This window comes from Bombus bifarius, unplaced genomic scaffold (genome assembly GCF_011952205.1).
Source record: "Bombus bifarius isolate JDL3187 unplaced genomic scaffold, Bbif_JDL3187 scf7180000008203, whole genome shotgun sequence".
Taxonomy (NCBI): domain Eukaryota; kingdom Metazoa; phylum Arthropoda; class Insecta; order Hymenoptera; family Apidae; genus Bombus; species Bombus bifarius.
Window position 1 is genome coordinate 340,942 of NW_022884507.1, and position 14,840 is coordinate 355,781.

At 33.0% G+C, this 14,840-nt stretch overlaps 2 protein-coding genes across 5 annotated transcripts; one reads left to right on the plus strand and one right to left on the minus strand.

Annotated features, from left to right (window-relative positions):
- Positions 1-924: 924 nt before the first annotated feature.
- LOC117210465 (1-phosphatidylinositol 4,5-bisphosphate phosphodiesterase-like) lies at positions 925-10,107 on the plus strand. The gene is made up of 20 exons (XM_033453510.1): positions 925-1,198; positions 1,444-1,503; positions 1,915-2,055; positions 2,149-2,228; positions 2,586-2,721; positions 3,139-3,239; positions 3,333-3,499; positions 4,050-4,260; positions 4,830-5,088; positions 5,592-5,780; positions 5,988-6,165; positions 6,568-6,725; positions 6,796-6,999; positions 7,315-7,513; positions 7,756-7,926; positions 8,010-8,150; positions 8,450-8,624; positions 8,739-8,942; positions 9,440-9,686; positions 9,904-10,107. Exons 1-20 carry the CDS (start codon positions 1,028-1,030, stop codon positions 9,970-9,972), a joined length of 3,261 nt encoding a protein of 1,086 aa, XP_033309401.1. The 5' UTR covers positions 925-1,027; the 3' UTR covers positions 9,973-10,107.
- A 397-nt stretch (positions 10,108-10,504) lies between these two features.
- LOC117210467 (aquaporin-11) lies at positions 10,505-14,522 on the minus strand. 4 transcript variants are annotated; one of them, XM_033453516.1, is made up of 6 exons: positions 14,189-14,515; positions 13,382-13,488; positions 13,062-13,291; positions 12,490-12,764; positions 12,085-12,223; positions 10,505-11,091 (listed from the first exon to the last, which is right to left on the minus strand). In XM_033453516.1, the coding sequence occupies exons 3-6, from the start codon at positions 13,240-13,242 to the stop codon at positions 10,895-10,897; spliced, it is 792 nt and encodes a 263-aa protein (XP_033309407.1). In that variant the 5' UTR covers positions 13,243-13,291; positions 13,382-13,488; positions 14,189-14,515; the 3' UTR covers positions 10,505-10,894. The 4 variants fall into 4 exon arrangements, with proteins under 4 accessions (XP_033309407.1, XP_033309409.1, XP_033309406.1 ...); XM_033453518.1 differs by lacking the exon at positions 14,189-14,515 and adding an exon at positions 13,593-13,856; XM_033453515.1 differs by lacking the exon at positions 13,382-13,488 and having other exon boundaries at positions 14,197-14,522.
- Between the last annotated feature and the right edge of the window lie 318 nt (positions 14,523-14,840).

The following is a 14,840-nucleotide window of genomic DNA, read 5'->3' on the forward strand; positions in this document are numbered from 1 at the left end:
ACATAAAGACATTTGATATTTCATCATACTTTACATAATTTACATTATTAATTCGCATACTTGTTGTTGAATTGTTAGTCGAAACAGAGCACTGTTACTACCATCGTTAATCATTCCTATTACGTAATAATAAGAACATCATCGTTCGACTTAACATCGTTCATAATAGAAGGGTACCTTGATAAGATACGACTCAAACGCACCGAAAAGCTAAAATAATAATCGTTTAATATACTGCGATTAACGATAGACGTATATTTAGAGGAATATGTTAAACAATAATGAGTACAAATGCTAACGTTTTGTCGTAATTGTACATTTTATTCATTTTATTGGGTAAGTAGCGCCGCCAGAAGCGACTATTAAGCGAAGACGACAAGGAATGACTGCGTAAGCTTGTTAATAACGTGATTGTACACGTGATAAGAATAAATATCGTCGAGCGTGATGCGTCGTGTACAAAATTCAAAAGACAATAAAGTAGTGTACAAAACTAAGTTGACAATTACAAAAAGACATCGAACACATTAATTTGTAATTGTTCAAAATTATAATAAATTATCCTATTCCCACGTTACCATTACTTTCAAACATGTTTACGATAATCTTGTTAAGAATTTATTATTAAGAGTCTTATGTATTATCGTCCTTATTTTTAAAAACGCTCTATCCGTAAGGTAGAATTAAGAACTATTTAAGAATTGATTAAGAATTATTTCCGTTCTTTTGCCTTTTCTGTTTATAAGATAGTAGAATTGGTTTCTGATGCATTCCGTTGTGTTTGATGTTTACAAAATCCGATGCATCGATCTTATGTAAGTTAAAAATCTGTTACGCGACGATCTCCCTACACAGTCGCGAGCGAATCCTCATATAATGCTAAATTGGATTTGCCTAATCGCATTATGAGCCTTCGTGCACTGTTTCGCGACAGAATCGAGCCATTCGAGTCTCCTACCATCCCAAGTTCACTTCAAAATAATCAGAAGCTAGATCACTTCGTCGACAAACCGAAAAAGTCGGCAACATGACAAAGAAGTTCGAATTCAATTGGCGAATCGAGGTACCGGAACTTTTGAGAAATGGTTCAACGTTCGATCGCTGGTTCGAAGACAAGGAAAACACCGAATATGAACCAAACTGCTTATTTAAAGTCGATGAATATGGATTTTTTATCTATTGGAAGAGCGACGGCAAGGTAGATTTTCCAAGTCACTATCTGTCCCTATTGTGTTTCAAAACACAAATTTTGCATAGATACTTGTCCATTTCGAGATAAGACTCGAGTATTATGAAAAAATATTTTCTTTTATGAAATTGGATATGCAGTAAGAAAATAGAAATAATATTAGAAGAGAAAACACAAGCTGACTATTATATTTATTTTACATAATGATATTTCGTTCGAATAAATATTTTTCAATCATAAATCTTTTTACGCAGGACGGCGATGTAATAGAACTGGCTCAAGTGAGTGATATTCGTTATGGTGGCACGCCAAAGGTAAATAATACGACAACTATTTGTTTAAGGTATCCAAAAGGGTTGTATAATATCTAATCGATTTTTTATACATACTAGATCATCCGTGTATACAGGGTGGTTGGTAATTGGTGGTACAAGCGGAAAGGGGGTGATTCTACACGAAAAAAGAAGCCGAGAATATAGAATAAAAATTTTTTTTTTTTAATTTTTCCATCGAGACAATAAAGTGCACGCGTACCGAGCGAACATTCAAAGTCGATTTTCTCGAAAACAAAGCCTCAAACGAAAAATTTTTATTCTATATTTTCGACTTCTTTTTTCGCGTAGAATCACCCCCTTTCCGCTTGTGCCACCAGTTACCAACCACCCTGTATAATTTGTATTTGTTTTAATTGTATTGTATTTTTTTGTTTTAATTGTATTGCTTAGGATCCTAAATTGTGCCATAAAATAAGTAAACACGGGACAATGGAAGAAATAGACCAGAAGAGCTTAACTATATGCTCGGGTATCGATTACACTAATATTCATTATCAGCATGTTATTTGTGCAGACGCAAAAACGGCAAAGGTAGTAAAACAGAAAAAAAATAAGCTATTCTTCCTCTAGATTTAATCGGGAATCTAGATCATATTTCTTAAATTGGACATTTATCTGGTCTAGGATTGGCAAGTTGGGTTACGGTTAATTACGCACAACACGAAAGCTTCAAATGTTTGCCCGACGATACAACTAATGAAGCAGTACGTAACGTTTACGTTAATATAATTGTCTCTGCATTATCATCTAGCTAGTCGCTTGAAGGCTGTTAGCCTTTTTCAATACTTTTATTAAATTATGCTATATCGCTACTACAATACTTGCTACATATTCGTAATCGTTATAAATAGGCTGTGAGTTCCCGTTCACGAAATTTAATCCTTTACGCTTCTAGAACTTTTACACTCTAATACACATTTACAATAATTCCTTTCTTAGTTAAGAATTTTATTTCGAAACGAATATCGTTATAAATTTTAGTAAGTTTTCAATATAGGCGATGTATACGCGTGTTATTAAGGAGTTTAAATTATAATTTTAATTATATATTTGTTTAACAGTTGGATGAGATTGAGCTTTCAAGTAGATCCTAAAGGAAAAGTGCCAGTGAAAGTTATATCAAAGACATTCGCCTCTGGGAAAACAGAAAAATTAGTTTATCAAGGGCTAGCAGACATGGGCTTACCTAGTGGAAAGGTAAGCTTCCTCTTCAATACGCGCAATCTTATTATCCTTGTAAAGTCTATATAGACAATGTCAAGTATTTTTAGGCTGTGAAAAATAAAAAGACTAAAGTAACAGTGAATATTACACGTGTTAATATTACATTCGGTTTATTTAAACTAAACCATTTGCCGCTATGTCTCATAGAATTTTCAAATATTACTAACAGAAATACTAGGTTCTCAATTTTAACGATACCTTGTTCCATCCGTGCGATAAAGTTAAACGATTAGTTGAACAAAAGTTCTGTTTCCCAAGACGTTGACAATTTCTTTAAAGCTATCTACTTCGAACAGAAGAAAGTTTACAAGTAAAAATTAGTCGGTAATAATAAAAATTAATCTAGACAAGAAATAGTAGAATTAATTACATAAATATTATCATTTTCAGAGCGATAAAATTGAGCCTAAGGATTTCACGTTCGAGAAATTTAAGAATTTGTACTTTAAAATTTGCCCTCGCAACGATATCGAGGAATTATTCCAATCGATGTAAGTACTAGTTACATAGAGGTAAAATTACTGCGAATAGCGTCATAAATCTTCTGAAATAACGTTTATTATGGTACTAATGGTATATTTCAGAACCAAAGGAAAATCGGATACGATCAGTCTGGGTCAGTTAGTACAATTTATGAACGAGAAACAAAGAGACCCTCGACTGAACGAAATTTTGTATCCCCTTTACGATGAGAAACGATGCACGGAAATAATCAACGATTACGAACAAGATGAGAAAGCAAGGAATGACAGTAAGTTTATTTGCTAAAACGATTTACGTTCTAGAATCACGAAATTTCCTTTTTTTTCCCCTTCCTCTTTCTCCTTTAGTTGGTTTTAACGTCACATCTAGCCTACATCAATGTAATCATTAGTCACGAAGATATATAGAACTACGATTTATTACAAAGTCACTTACAAAATAAAATGCCATTGATATTTATGTATTTTCTTTTTTATGAAATGCATACATTGGAGTTGTTTTGTATTTTTAATCCTATCGTTTGGAATATTAAAAACTGATACAGTGTGGCAATAAACATTAATAAATCTAGATTTAATAAATTTGTTTAAAGTACGATTAGAGGATCAGACGAGCAGGAGAAAGTACATATAACTTTATATTTATTTATTTATAATTATTTTAATTTATAGTTATTACTATTTATATTTTTATTATGTATACATAATTTTAAATGTTTAATGTGTGTATATATATATGATTACAAATTATTTTTTAATTTTTCCTTCTTCCGCAATATTTATTTGATGCATTTTTATTTTCTTTATTTCCGTATGTAGAGTCCTTAACCAAGGAGGGTTTCATTCGTTACCTAATGTCTGATGAAAATGCACCTGTATTTTTGGACAAATTGGAAGAATGGATGGACATGGATCAACCTCTTGCCCATTATTATATTAATTCCAGTCACAATACTTATCTGAGTGGCAGACAAATCGGTGGTAAAAGTACCGTTGAGATGTATAGACAAGTCTTGTTAGCTGGTTGCAGGTAATTATTAATCATTAGTAATTTATTATATATTAGTAATTTATAACATTTCAGGCACGCTAGGTCCTTTTTTAATTTTTAATTTCAATAACAGTTGGATATTATTAGAAATTCTTAATACAAACGATATAAATTTTATTCGTATCGATAAATCATCAATGTTTAAAAACATCAGATTAAACTGTAGAGTTTATTAAATCGGACTAATTCTTTTGTACAAATTTTACATTTTGACTCTAGTTATGTAGGAAAAATTAATTTCTACCTGCTTATATAAAAGATTCTGCTGTGATTATTATTATTTTAAACGTATTTGATTCATTATGATTAAAAATTAATGGCAAAAATATTTAAAAGTTATAAGGACTATTTGCATGTTAAATACAATGCTTTACATCTTATATGTAGGACAATTGTTCTATGATTTCCGTAATTTTGACGATACATGTTGTAAATGATAACGATCACGCTGTTTTTTGTATAAGTTGGAGAAATTTTTGATATTTGATAAAGTTATCGAGGGAGTAAGGACAATTTGAGAAAGGATAATGAAATATGTTGCCCGGCAGATGTGTAGAGCTCGATTGTTGGGATGGGAAAGGAGAAGACGAAGAGCCTATCATAACTCACGGCAAAGCTATGTGTACTGATATCCTTTTCAAAGATGTCATATACGCTTTAAGGGACACAGCGTTCGTCACATCGGAGTATCCTATAATTCTAAGTTTCGAAAATCATTGCTGCCTGAAACAGCAATATAAGTTAGCCAAATACTGCGATGAAATATTAGGTGACTTGCTACTGAAAGAGCCTCTGAAAGATTATCCGGTATGTGATACTCGGATTTAAATTTCTTGAATCTCTTAACACGACGCTGAATAAAACAGTAATATATAATATCGTCGATATCACATGAAAGATAAATCTTCGTTACGCATTTAACAAGTTCTTCTTGCATATAGCTTATATTTATAAAATCGTAAATAATTTCGTTTCCACATACTGAATTAGAAGTTATCTCGAATAACATACTAAAGAATTTGTTCGACAAACGAAAGTCGGTAATTGTCTATTTCCTGTTGTCTCAATTTATGAAAACATTTTCCCATTCGTATTTCGTGCGACTCGATAAACTCGCGTTTTTCCTCGCGAACGGACAAGTAATAGTAGCAGCAGAATTTTATAAATTTTTAACACGCCCGCTGGAAAATACGAGTTTGCCCGATTCAGAGGGAACAGATCAAATGAAAATATGAGAAGCGTGCTTATCGCACGGATGAATGTCCCGCGAGAAATACGTTTATTTTGTAATCGTAAATAAAATGGCACAGCTTGAACCCGGGCATCCACTTCCACCACCAAGTGCACTGAAGCGAAAGATATTAATCAAGAATAAAAGACTGAAACCGGAGGTAGAAAAGGTGGAGCTCGAGTTATTCCGCTCCGGGCAATTCGAGGCGAAAGACGAAGTAGTGGAGGATCCCAGCGCACCACCTTCTGGACCACCGGAACCGCCAAAGGTGTCCCTATGACTATGTTTATCGCTTATTTAAAAATTCCCTTCCACCTCTATTAGAATATAACTAAGATATAATTTATTTAAAATTTACCAGATTTTATTTAGAAAATTTTCTTCTGAAAATCATGTTCCTAAATTATTAGCCTACCGCACAGCCATGTCATACAGCACGTCTTTTTTTGAAAACAAAATCTTGATAACATTTTAGGAGGAACCACCACCCGAAGCTGCACCAGCTGAAGGTGCTGCACCAGGTGAAGGGGGTGCTGAAGGAGAAGCGCCTCCAGTTCAATATACCGGCAGTACGATGGCGTGTCATCCATGGCTCTCTTCTATGATTAATTACGCACAGCCAGTGAAATTTCAAAGTTTCGAAACTGCGGAAAGTATGTAAAGCGTGCTTTCTTTTCATTTATATTAACATACAAGCGTTATATTCATATTTCAGGCTTTTGATAAAGTAAGTACAATTTATGTATGTGCATACGATTTATCATCGCATTCGCCATATCTTGTATCAACAAACGAATAGTATCATTGATTCTCGTATTTGTATTTTTATTTTAATTTTATACTTTAGTACTATGGGAATTTTTATGATAATATATTTATCACGAAAGACAATTATGCAGTAAGTAAGTAAAATTAATAAGTAAAACTAAAATGTAGTCTGCATTACGAGTTTGGATCTAATGTTAGGTAAAATCGGTTATGCAACATACACGTAACAATTACAATGATATATCGTTATTCGCTATTGAGATATATAAGCGCTATTATTGTTGCAGAAAAGAACATACATCATAATATGTCCTCGTTTTCGGAGACTGCGGCACTCAACTATCTGAAAACGAATGCCGTGGAGTTTGTTAATTACAACAAACGTCAGATGAGTCGAATTTACCCAAAAGGTACGAGGGCTGATTCGTCGAATTACATGCCACAAGTAAGTCGTTAATTATAGCTAGGAAAAATTGATATTATTCGGTACATCAATCAGGTTTGTATTTGTTTAGGTCTTTTGGAACGCTGGCTGTCAAATGGTTGCGTTAAATTTTCAAACACCCGATTTGCCTATGCAATTAAATCAAGGAAAATTCGAGTATAACGCAACAACTGGGTATCTACTAAAGCCTGATTTTATGAGAAGGTCGGATAAAATTTTCGATCCATTCTCCGAGGACGTAGACGGTGTTATCACAGCTCAATGTTCCGTTCAAGTAAACTTTGCATATGCAACATTTTATTTTGTCAGAATATTTTTGCAGGGTATTTGTGAAACGATTTGTTTTATTCGAATAAAAATTTAATTTTACTATGTACAAGCAATTACAGTAACGATACGAGTAACATTTTATTAAGTATTATCGATCGACTGTTGCCTGTATCGTTAATACCGATATTAAAAGTCGAATTAAAAAATTTAATCGCCTTTAAAATAATAATATAAACTAATCAATAATAATACACATTATTAGTTAAGTAAATCGAGTGATGGAATAAAAGTTTAATCGTTGATAAATTCTACTTATCAGGTAATAGCAGGACAATTCTTGTCCGACAAAAAGGTCGGCACTTACGTTGAAGTGGATATGTACGGTTTGCCAGCAGACACAATTAAGAAAGAATTTCGAACACGAATGGTTCCTGGGAACGGATTGAATCCAGTTTATAACGAAGAACCGTTTCTATTCCGTAAAGTTGTACTTCCCGACTTGGCTGTACTCAGATTTGGTAATTCTATGACTCTAATCATTTTAACAGATTTATATTAATGCACATAAATTTTTAATAAATTCATCTATCGTTCCTTTAATCTATAGAAGAATCATTGTTTCCAAAAAATAAATTAGCTACACGTCTTTAATTAGTTAGTTTCCAACTCTATCGGCGTTCTATTAAACGTTTTCACCGATTCAAAGAATGCAATTTCACGCTGCAACAGCGACATAAATTGACATTCGTTGTTCGCATAGGTGTATACGAAGAGAGCGGAAAATTGTTGGGTCAACGAATTTTACCATTGGACGGCCTTCAAGCTGGATATAGACATATTTCGTTGAAAACCGAGGCGAATTTTCCCATGGCACTGCCGATGTTGTTCTGTAACATCGAGCTAAAGATTTACGTACCCGATGGATTCGAAGGTAATCTCTTGAGCAAGTTCGCCGAGCAAAAATAGAAGTGTATGACGATGCCTCTGATGCGAGTCCGCTTTCTCGACTTGTAGACTTCATGGCAGCCTTGTCTGATCCGGGTGGATTCAGCAAAGGAGCAGAGAAGCAAGCCGAAACTATGAAGGGACTAGGAATCGAGCAAACCGACACGAAGGCCGAGGCGAAGAAGAAAGAAGAGGAAAAGGCTAAAAAGGGTATACCCTGTTTTTCAAGTTTTCATTCATAAAACTTAAAACGGAAAACGAACGTTTAATGTGCCATTATTTGAAATTGTCGCCGGCAAACATTTTTAAACGTTCCCGGAATTAAATTGTTTGCTCGAACTGTTAATTTTATTAAAATGTTAATCAGTTTGTAAAAGTTTTGTGACGAATTGAGAAATATTTTTATTAAGGCAACGATTGTAAGTTAATTCTGTGTAATAAACCGTGAGACTATATGATACCATATTTATATATAATTATAAAATATTTGTCGGTTATCAAATTTTTAGAGGAATGGAAGCCAGAGCCAATTACGATAGACACGCTAAAGAAGGAGAAAGCGTACAAACTGGGGAAAAAACAACAGAAGGATCTGGATACAATGAGGAAGAAGCATCTGAAGGAACGACAGACAATGCAAAAAAATCATTGCGCTGCCATTGATAAATTGGTGAAGGGAAAGGAGTACGTAGTGTACTAAAACATTACTTTCGCTAACTAGAAATTACCGAATTGTCGCGATTAACGTCGTTATCGCACTTAATCCCTTAATGGCAATGACAAATCTCGCATTTACAGCAAAAGCGCGCTGCTCCAGGACGCGAACGTGAAAAAAGTTATAAGCGAACAAACCGCGCAATGGTCCGCCATGGTAGAACGGCAACGAAAAGAGGAATGGGAGATGTTGAAGAATCAGACGGAGGCCGGCCGGGAGGAATTCAAAAAATTAATCGAAATTGTACAGGCCTCTCAGGTTAAACAGTTACAGGCAAAACATGACAAGTGTGTAGATTCTATTTCTAATTTCTCTTTAGTATTTTTATTCGTTCGCTTCTCACATATAATTTTGGCTTGAAGAATGAAAAATAGAAACTTCTTAAATTATCGTAAAATTAAAAATGTTCAAGCATACGTAAAATTGAACAAAGTTTGTACTTGACATGTAATAGTTGGTTTATAAAATTATTCCTTACCGTCGGGGTAATATAATTTTCCGGATGATGAAAGGTAGGGGTGTGAAGCAGTTTCAACACCGAAGTAAACGTACGATTCGATATACTAAAACAACTGTAAGCTGCAACAGTACAGAACAATGCAAAACAATTCAGCTACACATTGTCCGTACATTTTGCAATCAATTTTTGTTTTTTACGTTCATCGGAAAGTTTAGGCGACAACTACCTCTGCACTCTTACTTTACTTGAAACTCGCAACTAGTAATGCAACTAGTTGTCCAAAATTGCTATTCCTACAATAATATCCTTTTTCTTTCTTCTCAGAGATATTAAAGATATGAACGCGAATCAGGTAAAAGTATCTGTGGAAACGGCTAAAGAAGTAATGAACGACAAAGCGTTAAAGACAAAAGGAGACAAGGATCGTCGACTTCGTGAGAAGAAGGAACAAAATACGAAGAAATTTATGCAAGAAAGGAAAACTGTGCAAATCAAGCAAGGCCGTGAAAAAGAAAAATTGAAAGCTTCTCACGAAAAACAAGTAGCAGACTTAGATGGCAATATTAACGCGGTAATGCTTCATAATTTTACTTTAAAAACTGACTTCTTAATTTTTTATGATCATAAGAACAAGATAATCGATAAATTGCATATCTTTCTTCTAAATCAATCGTTGATATCGCGTGTGAGTGACGCATATTTATTTTCGTATTTTTTCACCAACGTGTCAAGCTCGTTTTTTTTTTCTAGTAGCTGATAATACTTACAAGATTATCGTTTTGTTACAGACCATTGAAATGTACAAGAATGAAGCAATTCACTTGGACATGTCGTCTAAAACAGAATTCTTTGTATAATTATTCGATCTGGAAATTTTCTACTTGAAAGTTTATACTTAATTTAAAAACATATTTTCTACCCATACTTACTCGATATACATATCTTGGCACTATTGTAGAATTTATTAAATCTTTCAAATTTTTCTTTCTCTTTATGCACTGTTACATTTTGATCACATTTTGAACTACTTCTAAGATTCTTTATATAATATTATTTGATAAATATTGTAATAACATTTACATATAATTCACGGATGTGTGACTCGTTTCGTATTCTTTTATAAAGGATAATTATTACGAACTATATATACCTCTAAGTTTCGAAATTATACGATATATATCACGTAGGGTTTACATTAACTTTTAACATTTAATATTCTTACAGTTGTAAGTCAAACAATTTCTTTTCTAATACTATATTTATTGCAATTATGACTAAATTTTGCTTACTATTGTAAGCCTTTGTGAAATTATTGCGTTTCAAGTCTTTAAATTCTTTAAAAGTCTAACACATATACCGTCGCTTTGCTAAATATCTCAGAATGTAATATTTCCAATTTATTCGCAAAACTTTTATTTGTACAGTCTTTTATTGTACAGTCATGATACATTATGCTAATTACACGCATCGCTCGCTATGGATAATTTTACACTAATTTCAATTCAAATCATCGTAGCACTATCATCACCCTACAATATCTAAAAATGTTCCTACTTTGTAAACGTGCGAGGAGGGTGACCGTTTTCGAGAAATTGTTTGTGCGCAAATATTGTAACAATCTGAGAGACTCGATACAAGTATGTATAAACTTAGACGTTACTTCGTAGAACGGTAACTCAGACAGAAAACAGGGAATAAGATAAAACAAACAACGGGAAAGTCGGGCAAACAGAAAACCAACAAACTCGTGCAACGACCCGATGTTTCACTGTCGGTGACTTAAAGCGTTTTCTCTTTATATTGTTCCACATACCGTTGAACAAACGGTAGCCTATATACTCGTAAAGAGGCGATGGAACCCGCACACGCACCCACCCAATAGACTATCACGTGCTCCATAAAGGAAGTTCCTAAACATCCGTATTTCAAGGAGGTAGCCAGCGCGGGATTGAAGTAGCCGCCGGAATAATCGAAAGCTGAAATCAGCGTGAAAATAAATCGAGTATAAGTGTATCAACACGATCATCAACAAGTGTTCACATCGAAAACAAGAGTCTAATCTATGGCCATCATACGATAATACAGAGTATCTAATATTTGCAACGAACAGATTCGATTACTCGCAAACATTTTCAGTTCTTAAATCGCGAAAAGTGTAATATGTTTTCTTTAAGATGCCAGATTTATTAAGGTGGAAGAATCGTAGTGAAGTGAAATCGTAAAGAAACTTTTCTCGAAATAAGAAGAAAAAACAAACGAAAATAAAAGAAATATGGGAAATGTGAAAAAAAAAAACTAAGCGTTATTCGAGTTATTCCAGGCGAATTTTTAATCGTTTCTGGGGAAACAAACATCTGTAAAAATAATAAAAAATGTAATAATTCAAAGGACTTTAAAGTGTTGTTATGTTCGTACTTATTATTGCTCGATGAGAGAAATTTCTTCGAATGATCGAAGCAGACAATTTTCGATGGAAAACTTACATTATTATATATTTGAACACGAAAAGGATTATATTTACGATCCGAATATATTCGAATATTCGAATAATTCAAACATATCCCTACGTTCGAAAGGTTTATATACAATTTCCACATTGAAAGAAAAGAGTTGAAAGAATTCAAGAGTGAATAAAGAAATATATATTATATAAGGATACACATATACAACGTACGTACATGTATTCAAAAATATGGATCGATTCAGCTGTTATTTCCCATTAGTTTATATTAATTTGTTAAAGGCGATTGCGTTGACCTATTAAAGTCGTATGAAACATCTAAATCTAAATATTTATAAACCGCGAAAGAATATATGTACAAAAACGAATGAAAGTTTCTATTTTTATACAGCTTAGATACCCTGTAATTAGAAAACTAAAAGGGATATGTAAATAACTAAAGGTTAACGTAGGTAAATAAATGAAAAAAATTGTTTACAAGACGAATCGTGATATAAATTAATCAAACCTGCAATAACCAAAGTTGTTCCAACGAAGGAATCAAGAATAACACTAATCTTCGAATTTATCTCGCTCAAGCCACGTGAGACCACCCTATATATACAAGTTGCCACGCATTCTATAAATGCTCCAAATATTACAGGCACCTTAAAGATAGAAGAGACGCTCGCATAATTTTCGCTAGAATTTATGTAAACTATGATTTTTTAATCTCATATATCCCGATAGGGTACTAACGTTAACGAGGGTATTATAATAGTCTCAAAGATTCACAAAAAATGTAATGATTTTTATCTTATGTTCTTGCATACGTCACTATCGCGAAAAGACTATTTTTGTTAGATTTTCGAACGAAAGAAGCGAGCCTATTACAAACAGTCGAGAAAAGTTTGTAATTTATTATCGCACTTACTTGCAGATCGGTAGTACAATCTTCGAATGCTTTGTGTTTGTGCGTCGAAACAATTTCGAGTGCCCAAAGTAATTGAACGTATCTAAAAACGGCAAGACCGCCGACAAGTTCGGCCCATATTAAAAGGAAAGCATCGCGCACTGACTTCGTTCCATTGACAACGTCTTCGATGTGCGTGTAGGGACAAGCGGTAGCGTCTTCCCAATTTATAGACCACCAAATCGTCAGTACGAATAAATATACGCCGTACATAGAAACACCCCAGTTATCCGCAACTAAGGTACATTATAATTAAAACAGAGAATATGTACTGAAAAATTTATACAGAAAAGATATAACGTTCTTATAATTTGACGTTGATAGAATTGTAATTGTACATAGTATCCCATTAAAAAATATTAGCTGTTACAGGTACACATAAAAAAAAAAGAAAAGAATAAAATTCGATACATATATACATATACATGTACATAAGTAAAAACATTATTAGTTTAATAAATTTCGTATCAAATTTTGTAAAATTTATAGAGTTACCAATTAGAAATTATTGACGATAAATTCGGTAAACTTACTTATTATTAATTCGAAACATGCTCCGCAAAGTTCACCGGTAGCAATACCTTCTAAAAATAGGGACCTTACAAACGGATCCTGTATATAATAGTTGGTATATCTTCTCATCCAGTAAGCTATGAGACTTGTAAATACAATATACAGTGTAGAAACTGCCAAAGCGATTATCGTTGCAGCCATGGTGTTGATCGAATATAGTATGCACAAGCTCGATATCGTAAAACGGAAACTAAAAAAAAAAAAAAAACAGAATTACAAAATCATGAATAAATGTTTATATATGTCAATGACTGCTGGTATAGTGCACCCCATACATTACCTATACGACCGTAATCGTCGAGCTTAAAACTTGAGCACATATAGTGGGAATTCGGAAAAAGAATAACAAAACACCATATGAAACCAAACAAATATCTTGAAGAGGCTCTGCGAGAACAATGGAGTAAAATATCAGTAAATTTTGTTAAAAACTTAATACACTTCATGATAAATAGAATGCAAACGATTATTCGTGGAAAGGGCAATCTTACAAAATATTAATTGTAATATAAATTGATAATCTATCGTAAAGTACGAATACTTTTTTCCCTTATGTGAATTTTCGATTGTCATATGTTACAAAGTACCGCAGTTAACTCTTTTATTTTGTTATATTTATTACTGCTAACATTGATGTATAACGTGCGATCATCTGTATATCAATGTAATTATTAACATAAAGAACAGTCTTCCCAATTTTCACGTTCATATTATACGAATACTTTTAATCCAGGCTGCCTATATCGTGGCCCAAACTACAAGCATAACAAGAAATCATAATGCAATTATTGTCAATATTTCGTACACTAAAAAAGTTGTTAAAAACAATCTACCATAATAATTTAATCGTACTCTTACAGTAACAATGCGCGAGTATATTGTTACATGTATTCTGGTCTAGAAAAATAATATATTTAGCATCAAAGTATAGTTAACTTTAAGTTTGTAAGTTATTACACATTAACATTATAATACATGTATGTATATAGAAAATATAGGAACATTATGCAACAGCAAAATATTACGCAAAACAGCATTCGACAAACTATGGTTTCAAGTGATTCTCGTGAACATAATATAAACTTACATATTTACCACCAAATTTCATTCGCTTTTCTCATCTCTTCCCGAGCAAACATTCACACAATGCTTGTAAATCTATTTCTCGATCTCTTCCTTTCTTTCGCGCACAGCAAGATTTTGCTTAGCTGTTATTTAAAACCATCGAGTGTAATTGAATATATTTGTGTGAATATGTCGCGTAGCTTTAAATAGCTGGTCTCCCAAATTACCTGGTTGTACATCCGCATCACGTTAGATATCGAATATGTTTCAAAATAATCTTATGACGAAATTGAACAGACAATTTTTCGTAAATATGAATAACAGTTATACCTGTCACCAAGTATTATTCAATTATTTTGCAACTAACTAGAAGCATTTCATTCATTTTATTTATTCAATTTACTTGTTCATATCGTTACTTTGATTCGTATTTCAAAAATCGAAAAGCAAATTTATGTACACGTGTAGAAGAATAAATTATAAATCTTCCATTCATGCTTACAACAATGTAAATTTAATGCTTACAAATTGTGTTTGTATTACAACCTTTAAAGAATAATTTGATCTGACCGGTTATAAATTTTTAATTCCATAACATTCGTTTGTTTCCAAACAATTCAGACTACTGAATGCAGTAAATTCTACACCATAATGACATTTATACAGTTAGTTGA